This window comes from Schistocerca gregaria, chromosome 1, assembly GCF_023897955.1.
Source record: "Schistocerca gregaria isolate iqSchGreg1 chromosome 1, iqSchGreg1.2, whole genome shotgun sequence".
NCBI classification, from domain to species: Eukaryota; Metazoa; Arthropoda; class Insecta; order Orthoptera; family Acrididae; genus Schistocerca; species Schistocerca gregaria.
In genome coordinates this window covers 498,679,563-498,701,852 of record NC_064920.1, presented here as the reverse complement: position 1 = coordinate 498,701,852, position 22,290 = coordinate 498,679,563, and the positions used below count along the sequence as shown (strand labels likewise).

Sequence of the window (22,290 nt, the reverse complement as noted above, 5' to 3'; positions counted from 1 at the left end):
TATAAGGCCGAATGAAGCTGACAAATAAAAACTAATATGCCTTGACCCAGAATTGAACCTTTGACTTCCTGCATGCTAACCCAAAATGCTATCCACTGTACCAACTGCACAGCACTACCTGTTTATGCTGAAAGAGGTAGTTTCCATATGCATGATCACAGTGTTGTCAGACTGCTGATCTTTAATGTTCATTTACTGCCGGAAATATGCACAGGACAAAATTTTGTGACAGACATTTTTGTGTTGCTAGTATGCGAGGAATCACATTGCGAAGCCCGCATGTACAAATTTTTCTTCACCCTGTGTGTGTGTGTGTGTGTGTGTGTGTGGGTGCATGTGTGCGTGCATGTATCACTTTGGCAGAACTGTCATTTGTACGTAGGTGATTCATGTGAAAAAGTTTCCAACATGTTTGTGACCACATCATGGAAATTAACATTCACTGAATGCGGAATGGTAGTTGGAGCTAAATGCATGGGACATTCCATTTCGGAAGTCATTAGGGAATTCAGTATTCCAAGATCCACAGTGTCAATAGTGTGCTGAAAATACCAAATTGTGCACATTACCTTTTGCCATGGACAATGCAGTGGCCAACAGCCTTCACTTACGAACTGAGAGAGGCAGCATGTGTTTAGAGTTGTCAGTGCAAACAGACAAGCAACACTGAGTGAAATAACCACAGATTTGAGTAGAGTTGTCATTGCTAACAGGAAAGCAGCACTGTGTGAAATAACGACAGAAATCATTGTGGGACGTGTGTTGAATGTATCTGTCAAGACAGTGCACTTAAATTTGGTGTTAATGGGCTTTGGCAGCAGACAACCAACACGAGTGCCTTTGCTAACAATGCAACATTGTCTGCTGCACCTGTCCTGGGCTCATGACCACATCGGTTGGACCTTAGATAACTGGAGAATCATGGGCTGGTCAGATGAGTCTCAATTTCAGTTGATAAAAACTGATGGTGAGGTATGAGTGGGTCACAGACCCCATGTGAAGCCAAGTTTTCAACAAGGCACTGCACAAGCTCGTGATGGCTCATAGTGGTGTGAGCTTTATGTAAACGAAATGGACTGGGCCATCCGGTCAAGCTGAACTTACCATTGATTGGAAATCGTTATGTTTGGCTAATTGGAGACCATTTGCAGTCACTCATGGACTTTTTGTAATGGACAACAATTTCACCATGTCACTGACTGGGCCACAGTTGTTCTCAGTTGAAGAACATTCTGGACAATTCAGGTGATTGATTTGGCCAACCAGATCGCCCGAAATAAATCACATCAAACATTAATTGGCCATAATTGAGAGGTCAATTTGTGGACAATGTCCTGCACTGGCAACACTTTGATAATGGTGGATGGCCATAGAGGCACCATGACTTCAGGGGCTTCCAAGCGACCTGCTGAGTCCATGCCACGTCTAGTTGCTGCAGTAGACTGAGCAAAAGGAAGTCCGACACAATATTAGGATCATGACTTGGGTCACATCAGTGTGTCTGGATATATAAGCACCTTGCTCAACACGTAACAATAAAACACAGAAAAATAATTCTCTCTCAATGTTGCCTCAAGTTTCCGTAGCACCTGAAGCTTCGTAATGAGGCTCATTAAATATTTTTAGCGTAATGATAGGAGAAATCAAGCATATTCACAACTTAAGTAATGAATGTGCTGCCCAGTACAAGAATTTTAACAATTTGTGTCTGCATGAAAAGGATGTGGGTATTACATGGCATGGAACCATAACAACACACTTTTAGAGGAAGAATTAACATTTATTTCGGCACTGGACAGAACGTATACAGAATACATGGTGCAATCGAACAAAGACAGCATGCAAAGCCAAAGAGAATAATAAAAGAAGTGTCACAAGGCCTCCCCCCACCCCCCTCCAGCAGTGTGGAGCACAGCGGGACGAGGCTAGCACACGCCCCAAAAATATCTTTGTGCCAGCGTAGTGGGTAGAGGCAGAATGTCAGCACGGAACCGGCAGCTCTAGCTCGACATAGGAGCGAAACAGAGTGAAGACACAGTAAGAGAGGGAGGCGGCGTTGAAAGAAGTGGCTCCACTGGAGGGCTGTGTAAAGTACTCCGTGCGTGAGCCAATTCAACGGAGGCGGGACCATAACTTTGCATTATGTGTGCGGAGGTTGTCGATCTGTTTGCGGACATCCGATAAATCAGAGAGACGTGCTATAATACCTTCGAGCAGAGATACACATGTGGAAAGCATAGCCAAGGAGGCAAACAGTGGAGATGTGCCGAGTTCGTTCGAGCATGGAACGGTAGAATCAGATGCGTGGCAGAACATAGTGGCCTTGGAGGTCTGGCGAAAGTTCGTAATGGTGTAGAAAGTCTAACCCATGCACAGGTTCATCCACACCAGTGAATGTCACTATCAATGATAGATGAAGCAACATCATGATGGAGCTGAGGACTGCGATAGGAGATTGATTTGCAGCAATCAAATCAAGGTTAGCAGGAGAAAACATGTTTCACGTGTGCTTGGCCGGGATAACGCTGACGTCGGCGCTGGTGTCGACGAGAGAGCAAGTGCCCGATGACAGGTCATTGACGTAGACACATTGTGCCGCTGGAGCATGTGGTGTGGCATCAGACAGTAGGTGCCATGAGGAATCGTGGCGGGACGTGGTGCCTAAGCATCCCACTGGTCTCAGTTGGGAAAGACGCCAGGCGTGCGACTGTTGCAGGTGGCATTCCCGTAAGTAGCATGGAACCAGCACAGCGCAGCTGATTGTGTTGGGGCAGGAAGTCGGGGCAGGAAGTCGATTGGGTTGCTGCTCGGGCGAAGTCAGCGGCTGTTGGGAGGGGGGGAGGGGGGGGGGGCTGCCTCCTGTAGGCTCTACGTGGCAACTCGTGAAAGGCAGCTAAGGTGCTGAGGCAAGTGTGCTGGTCTCTGTTGGCAGAGTGCGGAACCAAAGGCACAGGCATGCCAACTGATGGCAACTGGGATGTAGTCTGCGACAGTCGGTGTCAGTGATAAATAATTGGTATATGCCCGATTGGCCATGTGTAGGCGAACCTCGAGAGGGTCTGTGACGTGAAATAACAAGTGAAGTTGAAGGTCCAACAGCAGTTTGACCAATGACAAAATCCAAAGCACCTCGTCGAGGAGTGTTTGATAGTCAATTAATGCAAGAATGCGCCGCCAAAGCTGTGTAGGTGTGCGGTCGTCGATGTGCTTGTCATGGATGATGTGGTGGATAGCCTCTGCCGAAGAGCGAGAAAGGCGTTTGATAAGTAATTTTTATGCCATTAAATACCTGGGCGAGGTGGGTGGCGAGAGTAGCAGATCACTGATGAGTTCTGGATGGGTGTGGAGGTGGCTGACCAGGCAGATGAAACGTGCGTTATCATCCAGAATTTCGTGATAATCCAGTAGATGGTCTACCAATGCGAATCAATCCTAAGGTTGTCCTTTTGTAAACAGGAAGGTTAGGAAATCTGCTGGGTAACACATGTTGACATAGCACTGGTAAGCAAAGAACTGTGTCAGCAGTGGAGGGAGTCCCCGATGCCAGGAGTGCAGTAGTGGTGAGCTGTGCGTCGCCCGAGGTCTGTGTGGGGTGTGGCCACAAGTAGGACACGATGGGGAGTGAGCTGATGTGGCCGATGGCACAACATGTTCCAACTGCAGGCCCAGAGGTGGGCACGGTGTGGGTGTAATGGCTGGTGCCATTGCAACAGCGGGTGGCAAGTGATCATGAAGCAGTCAGAGGGGGGGCTGATGTGGAAGCCGGTGCAGAAGAAACAGCTGGTGCCATTACAGGGGTGGTCGGAAAGCGATCGTGGTGTGCCCACAGAGCGATGATCGCGGAGACTGGCACGGCTGAGACAACTGGTGTCACCGAGACAGCATGCGGGGGGGTGTACTGACATCAGGGATACAAGAATGTGCAACCCTAAGTGTGTAATCATTCAAAGTATAGTTCTCGAACTGCGTCTGTGCATCAAACCAACGGGAAGGCGACTGCTTAACCGGAGAGTGAAACACAATGTCCTTCACATGTTTATCGTTCACAATGTCAGTCAGCGGCGTGCACTGTTCTAACATTTGACAGTGGCCAAGTTAGTCCAGCAACAGTTAAGTGGCTAGTGGCATGGCAGGGGCCAGTAAATTGTTCACATTTAACCAACTGTACATTAGGAAAACTTGTATATACACAAGCACAGTTAAAAGGGTGCATGGAACTAGCATAAAATTACACTGGTAGATCCATTATTCCGAACACAATGTGGAAAGGCATATGAAGTTCGTTAATGATTAAAATAAGCAGAAAATAATTCCTGAACACACAATGTTGAAGTCAAGGTCACCACTGTGGGTATCACATGGCCTAGAACCATAATAACACACTTTTACAGTAATAATTGACATTTATTTCGGCACTGGATAGAACGAATACAAAATACATGATGCGAGCGAACCGAGACAGCATGCAAAGAGAATAACCAAAGAAGTGTCACTTTGTGTCAGAAACGCCACAAGGACTTTGATGTCACTGCTGAGTGGAATTTCGTTGGAACCAGCCATGGAAAATCTCCTTGTGGTGGCATCAGAAGAACACCTAAAAAATTGGCAAATCATGCTATTTTGCGGAGGCTGTTAGGTAACCAAATCTTGACACTTCTTGATCTACAAAATGAACTTGAGCAAATTGAGTTTGACCAGAAAAGAATGTTTGCCAAAGGCCACTCAATTGCCATGATAAAAGAAAATCAACAGTTCAAGCACACAAGTGTAAACAAGACTGGAGTAAACAGAGTTTCTCATGATGCTGCAGCATTTACAGTTAATGCATTTGAATCAGATGAAGAATTTTAGGCTGTTTCATTTACAGTGCTACAACTATGACAGTATGTTGCTTGTATTCCAGCTGACTAATGTGTTAAAAGTGCTAACTTTCTGGATTTTCATGATTTATTGCTACTTATTAGTTGAAGTTTATTTTTTCATAACTGTACTTGTATTTTCAGTGGCATAAAGCAGTTTCCACTTATTTTACTTTTGGTTCACATATTAAAAGTCACTTTCTAGCATATATACTGTGTGTGAAGAATAATAATTTTCATCTATATTTTTCATACATGAGCTGGCATAAAGCAATTTCCACTGAATTTACTTTCTGTATACTCATTAAAGTCATATTCCACATATACCCCGTGTATGAACAATAATAACTTTGAGTGATGTTTTTCATCCAAGAGCAGGCATGGCTCTATAATTAAACTATATAGATTTGGAAGCTCAAAGTTAATGACCCTGTAGACAATATTAATACACTCCTGGAAATGGAAAAAAGAACACATTGACACCGGTGTGTCAGACCCACCATACTTGCTCCGGACACTGCGAGAGGGCTGTACAAGCAATGATCACACGCACGGCACAGCGGACACACCAGGAACCGCGGTGTTGGCCGTCGAATGGCGCTAGCTGCGCAGCATTTGTGCACCGCTGCCGTCAGTGTCAGCCAGTTTGCCGTGGCATACGGAGCTCCATCGCAGTCTTTAACACTGGTAGCATGCCGCGACAGCGTGGACGTGAACCATATGTGCAGTTGACGGACTTTGAGCGAGGGCGTATAGTGGGCATGCGGGAGGCCGGGTGGACGTACCGCCGAATTGCTCAACAGGTGGGGCGTGAGGTCTCCACAGTACATCGATGTTGTCGCCAGTGGTCGGCGGAAGGTGCATGTGCCTGTCGACCTGGGACCGGACCGCAGCGACGCACGGATGCACGCCAAGACCATAGGATCCTACGCAGTGCCCTAGGGGACCGCACCGCCACTTCCCAGCAAATTAGGGACACTGTTGCTCCTGGGGTATCGGCGAGGACCATTCGCAACCGTCTCCATGAAGCTGGGCTACGGTCCCGCACACCGTTAGGCCGTCTTCCGGTCACGCCCCAACATCGTGCAGCCCGCCTCCAGTGGTGTCGTGACAGGCGTGAATGGAGGGACGAATGGAGACGTGTCGTCTTCAGCGATGAGAGTCGCTTCTGCCTTGGTGCCAATGATGGTCGTATGCGTGTTTGGCGCCGTGCAGGTGAGCGCCACAATCAGGACTGCATACGACCGAGGCACACAGGGCCAACACACGGCATCATGGTGTGGGGAACGATCTCCTACACTGACCGTACACCTCTGGTGATCGTCGAGGGACACTGAATAGTGCACGGTACATCCAAACCGTCATCGAACCCATCGTTCTACCATTCCTAGACCGGCAAGGGAACTTGCTGTTCCAACAGGACAATGCACATCCGCATGTATCCCGTGCCACCCAACGTGCTCTAGAAGGTGTAAGTCAACTACCGTGGCCAGCAAGATCTCCGGATCTGTCCCCCATTGAGCATGTTTGGGACTGGATGAAGCGTCGTCTCACGCGGTCTGCACGTCCAGCACGAACGCTGGTCCAACTGAGGCGCCAGGTGGAAATGGCATGGCAAGTCGTTCCACAGGACTACATCCAGCATCTCTACGATCGTCTCCATGGGAGAATAGCAGCCTGCATTGCTGCGAAAGGTGGATATACACTGTACTAGTGCCGACATTGTGCATGCTCTGTTGCCTGTGTCTATGTGACTGTGGTTCTGTCAGTGTGATCATGTGATGTATCTGACCCCAGGAATGTGTCAATAAAGTTTCCCCTTCCTGGGACAATGAAATCACGGTGTTCTTATTTCAATTTCCTGGAGTGTAGTAACTCTTCACAGACAATGTACTGTCTGAAGGAAGCTGCACAGAATCTTGATCAGATTTAAAAGTAGTTTTAAATGTTCAGAAATATAAAATTATGCACTTCAGAAAACAAAAAGAGACATATCCTATGATTGTAATATCAACGATTCATATTTTGAATCTGCCAATTCACACAAATAACTGTGTAACAATTAGTAAGGATTTGAAATGGAAAGATCACATACACTCAGTCATAGGTAAAGCAAGTGGCAGACTGGTTTGTTGGTACAATACTAAGGAAATGCCATCAGTCTACAAAGGAGACAGCATACAAAACATTAATGTGACCCATCCTAGAATATCTTTCACTTGTGTGACCAAATAGGACTAACATGTAATTTTGGCCAGATAAAGAGGAGGACAGGGTTGGTTTGGCCTGTGGGAGTGTGTCATGACTATGCTGAAAGAATTTAGGTGGCAGACACTTGAAGGTCGATGCAAAGTATACTGTGAGCATCTATTTAGACAATTTTTTGGAACTGTCTACATAGAGATTGTGAAGACACAATTAAACTAATTACAGGACACACACAAAGATTGAAGCAATCATTCTTACTCTATTCCATATGGGAATGAAACTCAAAAAAGCCCTAACAACTGTTGGAGTGGGATGTACCCTCTGCCATGCCATTCACAGAGGGTTTGCAGTGTGTGTATGTAGATTAATGGATGTAAATTGGGAGTGATTCTTTCTATAACTGCAGCAGGATAAAATAAAAAAAGAGTAAAGAATATACAGTGAGATACAATCCCCCAAAAGCCCCAAAATTTGCCGTCCAAAAAAGTTTCATCAATTTCTCAAGTGAAAATATTTTGATAGTGGACAGAGGCTGTTGTACAAAAGTAGAAGAAGACAGCATGATGAACTGTCATATTACAATTCTTCCCTTAATCTGTCCAAAAAATTAAGACTTATGGCTGATTAAAGATAGGCTCTTCAAATCACCCAGTGAATTTCCTTTCTTTTTTGAAGAAGTGCAGGTGTCTCCAGATTCATTTAAAAATGTTATCAGTAATACAGGGTGGGCCAAAATTCATAAAGGGGTTAAAACTGTGAATAGTGTTTTTATTTATCATTAGTTCCCATTGGTATTTCACAGACTTAAAGACCGCATGGTCATATTCCTGAAACAAAAGACAGAAGAAAAGAATAAATAAAAAAGTTATTCGCCGTTGTAATCTGTGTGCTACTCCTGTCCTACCCCTCTGAAAACTGTTACACCATATGCCATTTGTATTATTACATCTGCTAGAGACTGTCTTCATTTAATGGCAATTCATTTGCACTGCTGTGCATTATGTGTTTATCGTAGTTGATTATTGTTTTCATACTGTGAACTACGTCTTGCACCTGCAGAGAAAGTTGATACTCAGCGTGGTGGCTGCTGGGAGTGATTGTAAATGGAAAATGCCTTTATGGTCGCTCCCATCAGCCACCGTACCGAGTGTCAACTTTGTCTGTCTCTATAACAGTTGTGCAGACCTCATTGTTGTGATTCTATGTATGCAGATGAAAGAAATACATATTTTCCTTCACCTTGGGGAATAATATTTTGCATTGTGAGCATAAATTAGGAAAAGCAACCACTGACCTGAGCTATGTATGATGGGTGGCACACACACGTGCCATGCATGTAACGATGTCGCCCATTACTCAGCTGCATGTGAGTGGTACCTTTGCTGAATTTTTGTTTGTCTCTTACTGTTTCTACCCTGTAATTTCTACTTTTACAATATTTTCCAGTTTTACTTATTACTCATTGTCCTTCCATCATTTTGTATGTAAATCACAGTAGGAATCATCACATCTGTCAATAATTTATTTTGAATGACATTTGCATGTATTACAAGGAAACTGGAGAATAAGCTCGTTATGTTGAATGTATAAACTGAGCAGATTTGATATCTTCCAGTAATTTGGCAGATTTCTTACCTTTTTAAATTAAATAAGTATGGTTGTATACACTGTTCTTGAACACTAATTAATTGAAGTTATGGGAGAGGTTGTATTCTCTGCTACGTCAAAATTGATTACTTCGGAGTCTACTCACATTTGATTGTTATCTGAATACATCCAGAACAGACAAGCAAAATCTAAAACAGCCCTATACATACACAATATGCCCATCCAGAAACCACTTGAACACTTAATACTTTATATTTCATAGTTCTGCACCATACCAGATCTTGCATCAAGTTTTTGATGTTTGCAGTGAAAAGTACATGGACAAAACAAATATATTCACATGACCAACAAGGAACATAGTTCTCACTACCTTTAAATTTTTCACAGACATAATGAGATAATTAGCAGCTTACAGAATGAAGAAATTCTACTTTTGTGGACATAAAAGAGTAAAAGAAAAGGAAGAACAGCTGCTGGAAAGTCAAGAGTCATACCCCTTTCATTCCATTTCATTTCTGCAAACAGAAGAAAATAGCTGTTCTGTATTTTATAGTACCTGTCAAACGGATTATGACCTTGATACTGATAATTCCACAACATTTAGCTGTTTTATTAAATCGTTCATTGTTAGAGTTCTCTTGGTATCATTGATTGTACTCCAGAATGAAATTTTCACTCTGCAGCAGAGTGTGTGCTAATATGAAACTTCCTGGCACATCAAAAATGTGTGCGAGACCAAGACTTGAACGTGGGACGTTTGCCTTTCACAGGCAAGTAGAGCAGTTGCCCACAAACGGCAAAGGTTCCGAGTTTGAGTCTTGATCCAGCACACAGTTTTAATCTGCCAGGAAATTTAATTTATTATACTGTCTGCATACCCACCCTCTCTCCCCCCTCCCCCTCCACCCCCATCCTTCTCTCTCTCTCTTTCTTGTGCTGTACTGTGAACCATGAGTATTCTCTTATGTGTAACCGTAAAATTACTTGTCTTACCTAATGTGAATGTAGTAATGTTTTTTTGTCGTTTTAGATGCAAAACAATGGCCTGGAGGTACATAGCTCTTGGGTTTCGAACAGATTGTTTCAAGCTTTTAAGTGTGTTCCAGGCATCTGGATGCTGCACATATAAGAAATTTACAGAAATTTGGAGAGAAATGAAATTCTCATATATTTATTAGTAAGTGAATAAACTGACACAGATTTGTGAGATAACAAACTTTTCTTTGTTATTCCTATCAACTTCAATTTAAAATTAAAGCATTAATTTACTGAGTGTATTGAGAAATAAAATCCTTTTATCAATTGTGCTTTGTCTGTGTGTGTGTGTGTGTGTGTGTGTGTGTGTGTGTGTGTGTGTGTGTGTTTCCTGGCATAATAAATATATTTGCCAACCAAATAAAACAGGCAGTCACTTCTGTTTTAGAACAGTGTCATTAAGTAACATGCCTTCCCTTTGTATCAAAATATTGCTGTGCCTGTAATTTTAGAAGCACATCTTTTATTACATGATGCAAACTTAAACCAAGGGATGTAAAACAATAACAACATGTGCATCACTCGTTGTTACATACCCTGAGTTTAGCAGGGTACCAGTAAACCACCACTCACCCCATTTCTTTGGAGAATCAAAATTCGATGCATAAAACAGATCAAACTTCTGATTACTTCATAAATGAGTTAATGTGTTAAATATTTGACATTAAGCAAATAAGCAAGAATATTTTTAGAAATTATGTTTATTAACATTTGTTGAAATTTGCTAAATGCCTATTATGGAACACTGAATGAATATAGTCTGGGTAACTAGTTATCTGTTTTAAGCAAAAGCTAGTTTTTTATGCATCTCAAAGTTCATGACGATAATATTTCTCGGCTATGAGCTGTACAGTTATATAATTTTACAGATACATTCAGTGGTATATGTGGATACTGTTTTACTGTATGCCAAATGTATTTCAAATAAACTTAGTAGTAAAGAAGGACTATGGAAAACACCATGCCTGATGCTGAAGTTTTACCGCATGAACAGCCAAGATATAGTAAATGACAAACTTTTTTCCTTGCACCATTTAGTGGGTGTCTTCAGTGAGGAAAAATTTCATGTAGGTTTGAAATTATGCATGATGATTGTTGGAAGTCACTAAGTGCTCTCACAATCAAATACTGGATGAATACAGTTTTGGGTAATTTGCATGCTATGAATTATGCTGTGTCAAGACCTATACCCAGTTCGCAACTGTAACACATGTCATAACATGATATTCTAGAATTTACTGAGTAGATTATGACTGTATTTTAAATTTTTAAATTCCACCAGTAACTATATAAAATATTAAAAACAAAATTTTTGTTGCACCTGGAAACTGTTAAATTGGCAACCTCCAACTAGGATTGCGCACCGTGAACCATGTTAGCCATTAGTAATACATATTACATTTATGGATTTCTGGATTCTGTACAATCAAATTAGAACTAGAAACAAAAGAAAGTAAACAAGATCATAATCATTTATACAACACAACACAGGTGCTGGACACTTAGAGACAGTATTTAGAAACTTATAACTTTTTGTCATTCATAGATAGCAACCATAGAAGTCTAAAATTATTATCAGCTACCTTGAATTTATTTTTCTGCTGTGACACTTCCAACAAGTCTGAGCTTGAAGGTAAAATACCTAGACTGTTAGACCATGTCAAGTTACTTCTGCAAGAACAACATTTAATCACCTTTGGTGGGATTCTGTAGTGTTCATAATTTGCCGAGCACTGTCTAAGACCAGTCTCACATTCTGTTGTAAAAGGGAGATTCTCACACATATATTGAAGAAGTGGGGTTGTTGGGTAAAATCTTGTGGCTACCATTGTTGGGCTATCTCTGTTGGAGAGAAAGGGAGTTTTCGTACGCTTAAGCTGAAAAAGGCTTGTTGGTTCACTTCCTTAGTGGAAGGTAAGCCATGAAGCTGGAAATGTATAGCTATTTTCTTAATTGACATTACATTCTTTGTTGGAAACCTCAATCCCTTTTGGAATTGTTCTTCTATAAATGTTGGTTTCCTTGGCTTACGTTATCAAAATCAGTACCTTGACTGTAATTCACCTGATTTTCTGCTACCACAAATTTCACACTTTGTTTTAACCACATGTGGCATGGGTTCAACACATTTCTTTATAGTTCTTGCCATTTGGTGTATATACACTGTGCCACAACCACACATCTTTCCTCAGACTCCCACTTTGTGGAGGTAATAAAACACATCCATTTAACTTGTATTTTCTTCTGAGTGAAAAATATGGTCCGAGTACCATTTTTCTGTAGAATTCTGCTGATGCAATCAGTAACTGCAGAAACAAATCATAATCTAACATTGAAAACACAGTTCCTATTAGCACAATTGATATTTCATTTGAAAGCCATGTATAATAATAGTAATAATAATAATATAGATTTAATTGTCTTTAGGCCATTACAGCAATTGACAATGTCAAATGAAGATGCAATTTACAATACAGTGTGATAAAGTACTGACTACTGAAATATTTTAGCTTATATTACAATAAATGTACAGTGGGTCATCTGCTGGATTTCTGCATTTTACAGTTGAAGAATTCATTGATGTCGTACACTACAGACCATTAAAATTGCTACACCACGAAGATGGTGTGCTACAGATGCGAAATTTAACCGACAGGAGGAAGAGGCTATGAGATGCAAATTATTAGCTTTTCAGAGCATTCACACAAGGTTGGCACTGGTGGAAACACCTACAATGTGCTGACATGAGGAAAGTTTCCAGCCGATTTCTCATACACAAACAGCAGTTGACCGGCATTGCCTGGTGAAACATTATTGTGATGCCTCGTGTAAGGAGGAGAAATGCGAACCATCACGTTTCCAACTTTGATAGAGGTTGGATTGTAGCCTATTGCGATTGCGGTTTATTGTATCATGATATTGCTGCTCGCGTTGGTCAAGATCCAATGACTGTTAGCAGAATACGGAATCGGTGGGTTCAGGAGGGTAATACGGAATGCCGTGCTGGATCCCAACCGCCTCGTATCACTAACAGTCGCGATGATAGTCATTTTATCCGCATAGCTGTAACGGATGGTGCAGCCACGTCTCAATCCCTGAGTCAACAGATGGGGACGTTTGCAAGACAACAACCATCTGCAAGAACAGTTCGACGACATTTGCAGCAGCGTGGACTATCAGTTCGGAGACCATGGCTGCGGTTACCCTTGACGCTGCATCTCGGACAGGAGCGCCTGCGATGGTGTACTCAATAACGAACCTGGGTGCACGAATGACAAGTCATTTTTTCAGATGAATCCAGGTTCTGTTTACAGCATCATAATGGTTTCACCCATGTTTGGCAACATTGCAGTGAACGCACATCGGAAGTGTGTATTTGTCATCGCCATACTGGCGTATCACCCGGCGTGATGGTATGGGGTGCCATTGGTTACACGTCTGTCATCTCTTGTTCACATTGACGGCACTTTGAACAGTGGACGTTATATTTCAGATGTGTTACGGCCCATGGCTCTACCCTTCATTCGATCCCTGTGAAACCCTACATTTCAGCAGGATAATGCATGACCACATGTTGCAGGTCCTGTACGGGCCTTTCTGGGTACAGAAAATGTTCGACTGCAGCTCTGGCCAGCACATTCTCCATATCTCTCACCAATTGAAAATGTCTGGTCAATGGTGGCCGATCAACTGGCTCGTCACAATACGTCAGTCACTACTCTTGATGAACTGTGGTATCATGTTGAAGCTGCATGGGCAGCTGTACCTGTACACACCACCCAAGCTCTATTTGACTCAATGCCCAGGTGTATAAAGGTCTTTATTACGGCCAGAAGTGGTTGTTCTGGGTACTGATTTCTCAGGATCTATGCACCCAATTGCGTGAAAATGTAATCACATGTCAGTTCTAGTATAATATATTTGTCCAATGAATTCCCCCTTTATCATCTGCATTTCTTTTTGGTGTAGCAATTTTAATGGCCAGTGGTGTAGAGCAGCTGGGCAATTAACCATTCATGCAGTCTTTCTTTGAATGGTTGTTCAGGAAGATCCGGTACAACATGTGGCAGCTTATTAAATAGTTTTTTTCCCAGTGACTTCTTAGCTATTTATTGATTTTGATAATTTGTGGTAAGGCGTGTATATGTGTTTGATGCTTTTTGTATTGTAACAGTGTACATTTTCTCTATGTTTCACATCTTATTGGTTTTCTCCATATAGATTAAGACATTGTATATATAGAGGTTTATTACTGTCATAATTTTTTGTTCAGTAAATAAGCATTTGCAGTGAGCCTTATGGGAAGAGTTTGTAATTATCCGAATGGCTTTCTTCTGCAATAATAGTATGTTATGTATATGACTACAATTATCCCATAATGCCATAGGATATTATACTTTGGAAAAATGCAAAATAAGATGATCTGACGTATGTTTCAGGCACACAGTTTTGAGTTGTCTTAATAAATAAATTACTCTAAATAGCTTACTGCTAATATAGTTTACATGTTGGCCCCAGGATGACTTTTTGTCTAAATAAACTCCCAGGAATTTAAAAAAACTGGGGCCATCAGATAGTGGCTTGTCTCTTAGAGTGAAGATTATCTGCTGAGTTTTATTTTCATTTAGCAAGAAACAATATGCTGTGTGAGTGAGTGTATTTTCATCACAGGTTTTAAGATCTTTAAGATTGTTACTGATATGTGGAAAAGTCGTATCATCTGCATACAATACAGTGGTCGATCTAATAAACAAGGGGAGGTCATTGATCATTATTAGAAACAGGGAGGGGCCCAGTACAGATCCCTGAGGCACACCTACTTTAACATTTTCTATGTTTGATACTTCCTTACCAACACAAACTACCATTTTATGGTTATTTAATAGTGTTGAGACTGTATCCTTTGATGCCATAGAATTCTAGTTTCTCTAGTAGCGGTGTGTGCTCAACACAGTCGAAAGCCTTGCTTAGGTCACAGAATGGACCTGAGCAAAGCCCTTATGCTCAAAAACTGGATGCAACTGACCACCGTGTCAACTGCGTCAATGGTTCACAGATTCTTCTTAAACCCATATTGTGTAGTATTAATTATTCCTAGGTTCGCAAAGTGAGATGATAATTGTTGGTACGTGATGCATTCTATTACCTTGGATAATGCGGGTACTATTGAAATAGGCCTGTAACTAAATTGACAGTTTTTATCTCCCTTTTTGTATACTGGGATGATCCTAGAAAATTTTAATTCATCAGGAAAATGTCCCTCAAGTAAGTACTTGTTTATGCAATGGGTTAAAGGGTACAGAATGCAATCACACACTTTTTTTAGCAGGTTGCATGATATGTCATATATATCTAAGCTATCAGATGATTTCAGTTGTTTTAAGACCCCTTGTACAAATCTATGTGATACTTCAGAGAAGTTTAGCATGCTTGTGTTTAGTGACTGTCTACCCCAATTTTGAGAGAGTAACTCTGGTGGACTAATGTCTGGTTTGATAATTGTATTTCCTCTTTCTTTCACTGAATTAATAAAAAACTCATTGAGTGTTTGAGGTGGAATGTTAATTTTGTCTTTTTTAGTATCCGTGGCTGCATTGTTAATTATTTTCCAAGCATTTTTGCATTTATTGGTGGAATTACGTTTGCTGTTGGCATTGTAGGTATTTTTGGATTGCAGGATGGTTTTTTTTATTCATTCCTGCATTCCACATAGGCTGATTTGGAATAGTCCAACGTCATACTATTGTATATGTTGTACAGTAACAAAACTTGTTTTTTTAGATCTGTCAGCTGTTTGGTGTACCATATATTTAGTCTGTTTTGACATCTGGATTTGTGGCTGCTGTCCGTTATTTTGATTTTCTTTATGGGAATACTGTGGTTAAATAGGGTCAAGAATGTGTTAAAAAATCTATCAAATATTGTTTTGGCTGGCATGTCATTACTTGATGTGTAATGTCCATTGACACTACAATGGCCAAACCAGTCTCTGTCAGCAAGGGAATTATGAAATGTGTTAATTTTATCCTCAGTTACAGGCCTGGTAATCACAACTGTTTGTATTTCTCCTATTGAAGTCAATTTTACTTGCATAATTTAGAGATACAGAGTCATGGCTTGAGAATGGGAACACTACAACTTTGCATGTGTTTTAAGTGGTCTTGAAGTTTAGAAAGATGTTATCTAAACATGCTTTCTTTCTTGTGGGCCTGTTATTTACATGATGTAAATTGTATTGTCTTAGTAAGTTTTCCAGTTCTGCAACACTACCCTTACATTTAGTGACACCAAACTCAGCATTCAAATCACCTCCTGTTGCAATATCATAGTGATGCTGTTTAATATTACTTAATTTACTCAGTAGCATACGTCCATTTTTTGTAAAAATATGTTAGTGCTTCTCTTTGGTGATCTGTACATGGATACTACTATTAGCTTATGACTATTAATGATTATGCCTGTAACTTCAAATTGCTGTTTATCACACAAGGAATTTAGGTCAAGTTTGGTTGTTGTGCAATTGAGTGACTGGTTGGTATAAATTGCCACACCACCTCTAATGTGCTCTTTCCTACAGTAGCTATTTACTATACTAAAGTTGTCAAATTTGGTAACTGCAAGTTCATTCTCATTAGCCCAGTGTTCACTCAGACAAAAAATATGTAACTGGTTGTCCATATTTATGATAAGTTCTTTATCTTTCAGTCCTTGAACTTTAAGGTAACATATTTAAGATCTGTACTCTTATTGCTTACGCACTGAGTGCTATGGTGGTCGGTTTTCAAACCTTTTACAAGGCTTATCTTTCCGATTTATGCCTCTTGTTGCATTTTACTAAAAAATTGTTCACTTGGAATGGTAGCACATTTACTGTTGTATGCCTACTCTTCCCTTCTTGTGATGATATTGTAGGTGAGGCTGCTATTACAGGAATTGATGTAACTGCTGTTAAGGTGTGTTGCGGCACTGTTGTGGCATCTGCTGACTGTGGAGATGTCGTTGTTGCTTCTTCTTCTGCTGCTGCTGTTGAATCCTGTAGGTGGAGTGTGGTAGGTACTGCTGCTGCAGCATTTGTTGTGTGTAGGTACAATTGCTGCTTCCACCATTACTGCCGCTTTAGAGGTAACTGTTTCTTCAGGCTCTGCTTGTGTCAAGGAAGGAACTGGAAGAGCAGCAATAACTTCTTGGTTGTCAGATGCTTTCATATCATATTGATGTTTTGGCAAATAATCTTCTTGCCTCTGTTATTAAGGTACATGCCATGTCTTGTGTAACAGTCTCTTTGCGAGGAGTCCAGACTTATAAAATATGCATTTTGGCAGGCCCTGCAAGTCTTTGAGTATTTCCTGGTCGCTTTTAGGATTTCCACATTCACAGATGACCATTCCAAAAGGTCATGCCTAAGTGGAATTCCAACTACAAAAACTGATTTATTTTATGTTTAATTTAGTACAGCCTTAAGGTTTCATGTTAAACTGTGGAGGTCGTTTTTATTGACATTATTGGCTGCAGCTATGACGACAATATGATGATCATTTTCAGTTTCTATGTTTCTAATGAGTTCTTGAGTGGGTGCACCTGGTTTGACAATACTAGTTGCTTGTATACAATGACTGTAACATAGTATTTTTGCAATTTCACATCCATGGCTATCAGAGAATACTTTCAAACAATGGAAAATCCAGGATGGAATGTAACAATACAAGAGAAGGACAGTTGCTACTCACCATGTAGCGGAGATGCTGAGTCGCTATAGGCACAATAAAAAGATTCACACAATTTGTCAGCAGTACACACACACACACACACACACACACACACACACACACACACACACACACGCGCGCAGTCGCAACTTGAGCACACGTCTGCAGTCTTAGCGAGCTGAAACTACACTGCGAGCAGCAGCACCAGTGCATGATGGGAGTTGCGACAGGGTGGGAGTAAGGAGGCGGCTGGGGGGGGGGGGGGGGAGGATAGTACAGTGGGAGTAGCGGGCAGTGAAGTGTTGCAGTTTAGACGGAGGGCAGGAGAGAAGGTGTGGAGGGGGGAGGGGGTAAGTAGTAGAAAGAAGAGAAATAAAAATAAACAGAAATTAAAAGACTGGGTGTGGCGTTTAAATGATGGCTTTGTAGTGCTGGAATAGGAACAGGGAGGGGGCCGGATGGGTGTGGACAGTTACTAACAAAGGTTGAGGCCAGGAGGGTTACGGGAACGTAGGATGTATTGCAGGGAAAGTTCCCACCTGCGCAGTTCAGAAAAGCTGGTGTTGGTGGGAAGGATCCATATGGCACAGGCTGTGAAGTAGTCATTGAGATGAGGGGTATCTTGTTTGGCAGCGTGTTCAGCTACCAGGTAGTCCACTTGTTTCATACCAAGAAGTCCATTCTGTACAGCCTAGCCACCATGCTCGTCGCATCTGCGGTGATGGGCAGTCCTTCTCTAAATATACCGAGGGTCTCACTGAAGCCTACACTGACCATAATTATCCTCCAATCATTGTACAAAAACAAATCTCCCGTGCCTTATCTTTCCAGTCTCTCACCACCTCCCAAAGTCCCACAGTGTGGCCACAGAGGAGAATCCCCGTCATAACTCAGTATCATTCGGGACTGGAGCAACTACCCACTATCCTTCCCACCCCTTCTACCGTAGTATTCCGCCGTCCACCGAACCTACACAATATACTCATCCATCCTTACACAGCCCCTGCTCCCAATCCATTACCTCATGGCTCATACCCCTGAAATAGACCTAGTTGCAAGACCTGTCCCATACATCCTCCTACCACCACCTACTCCAGTCCAGTCACTAACATCACCTATCCCATAAAGTCAGGGCTACCTGTGAAACCAGTCATGTGATTTACAAGCTAAGCTGCAACCAATGTGCTGTATTCTATGTAGGCATGATAACCAACAAGCTGTCTGTCTCCATGAACGACCACCGACAAACTGTGGCCAAAAAACAAGTGGACCACCCTGTAGCTGAACACACTGCCAGACATGATACCCCTCATCCTAATGACTGCTTCACAGTCTGTGCCATATGGATCCTTCCCACCAACACCAGCTTTTCTGAACTGCACAAGTGGGAACTTTCCCTGCAATACGTCCTACGTTCCCGTAACCTTCCTGGCCTCAACCTTTGTGAGTCAATGTCCTCACCCATCCAGCCCCCTCCCTGTCCCCATTCCAGCACTACACAGCCGTCATTTCACCACCACACCCAGTCTTTTAATTTATTTTTATTTCTCTCCTTTCCGCTACTTACCCCCCCCCTCCCCTCCCCTCCCCTCCCCTCTGCACCTTCTCTCCTGCCCTACTTCTAAACTGCAACACTTCACTGTTCACCACTCCCACCATACTATTGCTCCCCCCTCCCACCCCCCCCCCCCACCCCCAGTCTCCTCCTTACCCCCACCCTGTCGCCACTCCCATCATGCACTTGTGCTGCTGCTCTCAGTTTAGTTTCAGCTCTCTGAGACTGCAGACGTATGTGCAAGTTGCGATTGCATGAGTGTGTGTGTGTGTGTGTGTGTGTGTGTGTGTGTGTGTGTGTGTGTGTGCCTACTGCTAACAGAGGCCTTAATGGCCAAAAGCTATGATTGTGTAAATCTTTTTATTGTGCCTGTAGCGACTCAGCATCTCCGCTATATGGTGAGTAGCAACTTTCCTTCTCTCATAGAGAATATTTTCACTTTGAGTTTGTCTTCACGTTTATTGTGGAAGTTTGTGCTCAAGTACTTGTCACTATATAGATTCAGTGTTTTGTTGTTGTCACAGTTTTCCATGGATTCCACATTTATATCTGAATCTAGTGCAAGAAAACGGTTATTTGTTACCACAGGATTTCTACAGTCACTAGGTTTCACTTAACCAAGCCTTTTTGGTCTAGTAAACATTTATTGCCTTGTTGTTTCTGTCTTTATATCCATTTCAGAGCATTCATTTATTGTAGGTAGGACACTGAAACTGCTTTTATTGCCATGGTTCATTCCATTCGTTGTATTTATCACCTTTTCTCTACTTTCTTCCATGATCCTGCTATTCTTGTGCTCCCAGTTCTGTATTTTACTTGCTGTGGCGATCAGGATATTACATGCCCTTTTCAGTTCGGCATTTTCCTTTTCTACATGCACGATGTCCCACCTTAGTACATCTACAATTAATCGCTGACTTCATACACATTCATTTAGCTGCACTATTTCACTATTATAATTTACGTATGTTCCGTTTTTCACCTCACAACTATAACTTTGTTCTCTTTCTCACTATAAACAACTTCACCAGACGCCATCTTGAACAGTCTTTGATTGTCGTCTTTAAGAAATCTGACTCCATTTCCAAGTTGTTAATGTTAGTGATACAGTAGGCATGGAAAGACTGCTTGCTTCTGAGTGGGGTGGTGGTGCCAAGTGGTATCTAAATACCTATTTGTGTTAGTAGGCTTTCTATACACACTGTGCCCTAAAGCACTGTCATATCTTCTATATAACAACACATTTAAGAACAGGAGCCAGTCGTCATTCTCTAGCTCCAAGGTGAAGTTAATTTTTGGATGAATCTCATGTAAAAGATTGTGGAATTTGTGAAGTTCCTCTTTGCTGTACAATCATATAACAAATGCCATCCACATGGCTAAGCCAACAAGAAGGGTTTAGTGACACCAGTTGTTCAAAATGTTCCACAAACATCTCAGCTGCTATTGGAGATTAGGGTGAACCCTTAGCAACCCTGTCAGATTATTCATAAAATTCTCGCTTATGTTTAAACTAGCTTGATCATTGAGATATCTCAATCAGGTCAGATACATGTGGAGCAATGTTCTCTCTTATTATCTTCATAGTATCGAGGTTTTTAGTAAACAAAGATTCACATCGAAGCTGTCAAGAATATCACTCATGGATGTCTTCATCCTGTGTATAAAATTACTACAAATGTTTTGAATCTTTGACAAAATATATTGGTTTTTCCAGCTTGATGTCTCAGTTTCTCAGCGAAATGAGTTTCTAAAATGTAACTCCTCCATCCAAATATGCTTCAAAAGTCCCAATGGTACTGACCAACTACTGTGTCGTCCTCAGCCAATAGGCATCAGTAGATGTGGATATGGAGCGGGATGTGGTCAAAGCACTGCTCTCCCAACCATTGTCAGTTTTTGTGACCAAAGCTGCTACTACTCAATCAAGTAGCTCCTCGGTTGGCCTCACAAGGGCTGAATGCACCGCGATAGCCAGCAACGCTTCGCAGACCTGGATGGTCACCCATCCAAGTACTAGACAAACCCTAAACTACTTAACTTTTGTGATTTGATGAGAATTGGCATTACTACTGTGACAAGGCTGTTGGCTGCTAAAAAGCAAGCTGCAGAGTTAATTTAATAAATTACAGGTCTCTGTGAACACTCTTCTTTGTATATCTTCGGTAGACCATACGTTCTGTGTGAGAAAGCTGTTCAGGATGTAAGACTCTTGTCAATAGAGCTATCCATTCTGGAGTCTGATATGAGATTTTTCTCATTACAAGTGATTCTGTTTGTCAGATCACTTTTTACTTTGTACACAGGATCATCCAATAATTGCTCCATGTTCTTTTGATGTTCTATAGCATCCATAACAACTGTAGCATTTCTCTTATCTGCTTTGGTCACCATGATACTTTTGTATTTTTTGAGGTCATTAAGGGCTTTCCTCTCCCATGCCAATATGTTTCATTTTCCACAGGTTTCTTTTTCTGAACCTTCGGAAGACAAAATGAGGTTGCTTTGACAGCGCTGACAGTTTCTTCTCTTGGGTGTAGTTGTGAAATTAAAACCTTTGCTTGGTACTGAAATGGCTGTTTCGACGAGTTCCTGTGATGAAAGGTCTACCACTACTCATTTTAGGTCCAGAATGGTGTCTTTTTTTGTGTACTTCACCTGCCGGTTTCTCAAACTTTGTTTCATTGCATTGAAATCAGATAACATTTCTGAATGATTGATTGTTATTCTGTCCATTTTATCCCAGTACTGAGGTGAGAGAATTGTCACCTGTGAAAAATGCAAAACAATTAAAATGTTGCTAACATAATTAAATTGCCCTTGCATTTTCTTGATTCTTTCCTGAAGAACTGCATGGCTCACCCTTTTCCTCATGGCTTTCATTGTTTACACTTGCTGATTAATTCTGATGAAATTGGGAGTGAGGTTATTATTGCAACCACGGGAGAGAAAAGCCATGTCACTAAATAATGTACCTCTTCCTCTGCACATGTTCTCCGATCCTCGAATGATGTCGTAAATATCTTGTCCATACAAGCATTTTATGTAAGCCTGCAGGTTTTTGTGGCCATTGTCAGTGAAGGTAAAATCTTCCATGTTGTTAGGCCATGGCATGTTTCTTCTACATGATCAACATTTTAACCTCTCTGCTGGGATTTTCTTCAGGATCTTGTAGTGTTCCTGTCTTTGGCTCCACTATGTGGATGACACATTTGTTATATGGCCACACAGCAAAGAAAAGCTTCACAGGTTCCATAACTTCTCAAATGAGAATCATCACCCTCCTAGATGTGTTGTATATAGAACATCTGACAACACT

At 41.6% G+C, this 22,290-nt stretch overlaps 1 protein-coding gene across 3 annotated transcripts in view; it reads left to right on the top strand.

Annotated features, from left to right (window-relative positions):
- Window positions 1-22,290, top strand: part of LOC126353957 (uncharacterized) — a 306,332-nt gene that overhangs the window by 16,367 nt on the left and 267,675 nt on the right. For all 3 annotated transcript variants that reach the window (XM_050003278.1, XM_050003265.1, XM_050003273.1), the window contains exon 2: window positions 9,706-9,852. In XM_050003278.1, coding sequence (XP_049859235.1) covers window positions 9,706-9,852 — 147 coding nt within the window. The remainder of the gene's footprint in view (window positions 1-9,705; window positions 9,853-22,290) is intronic.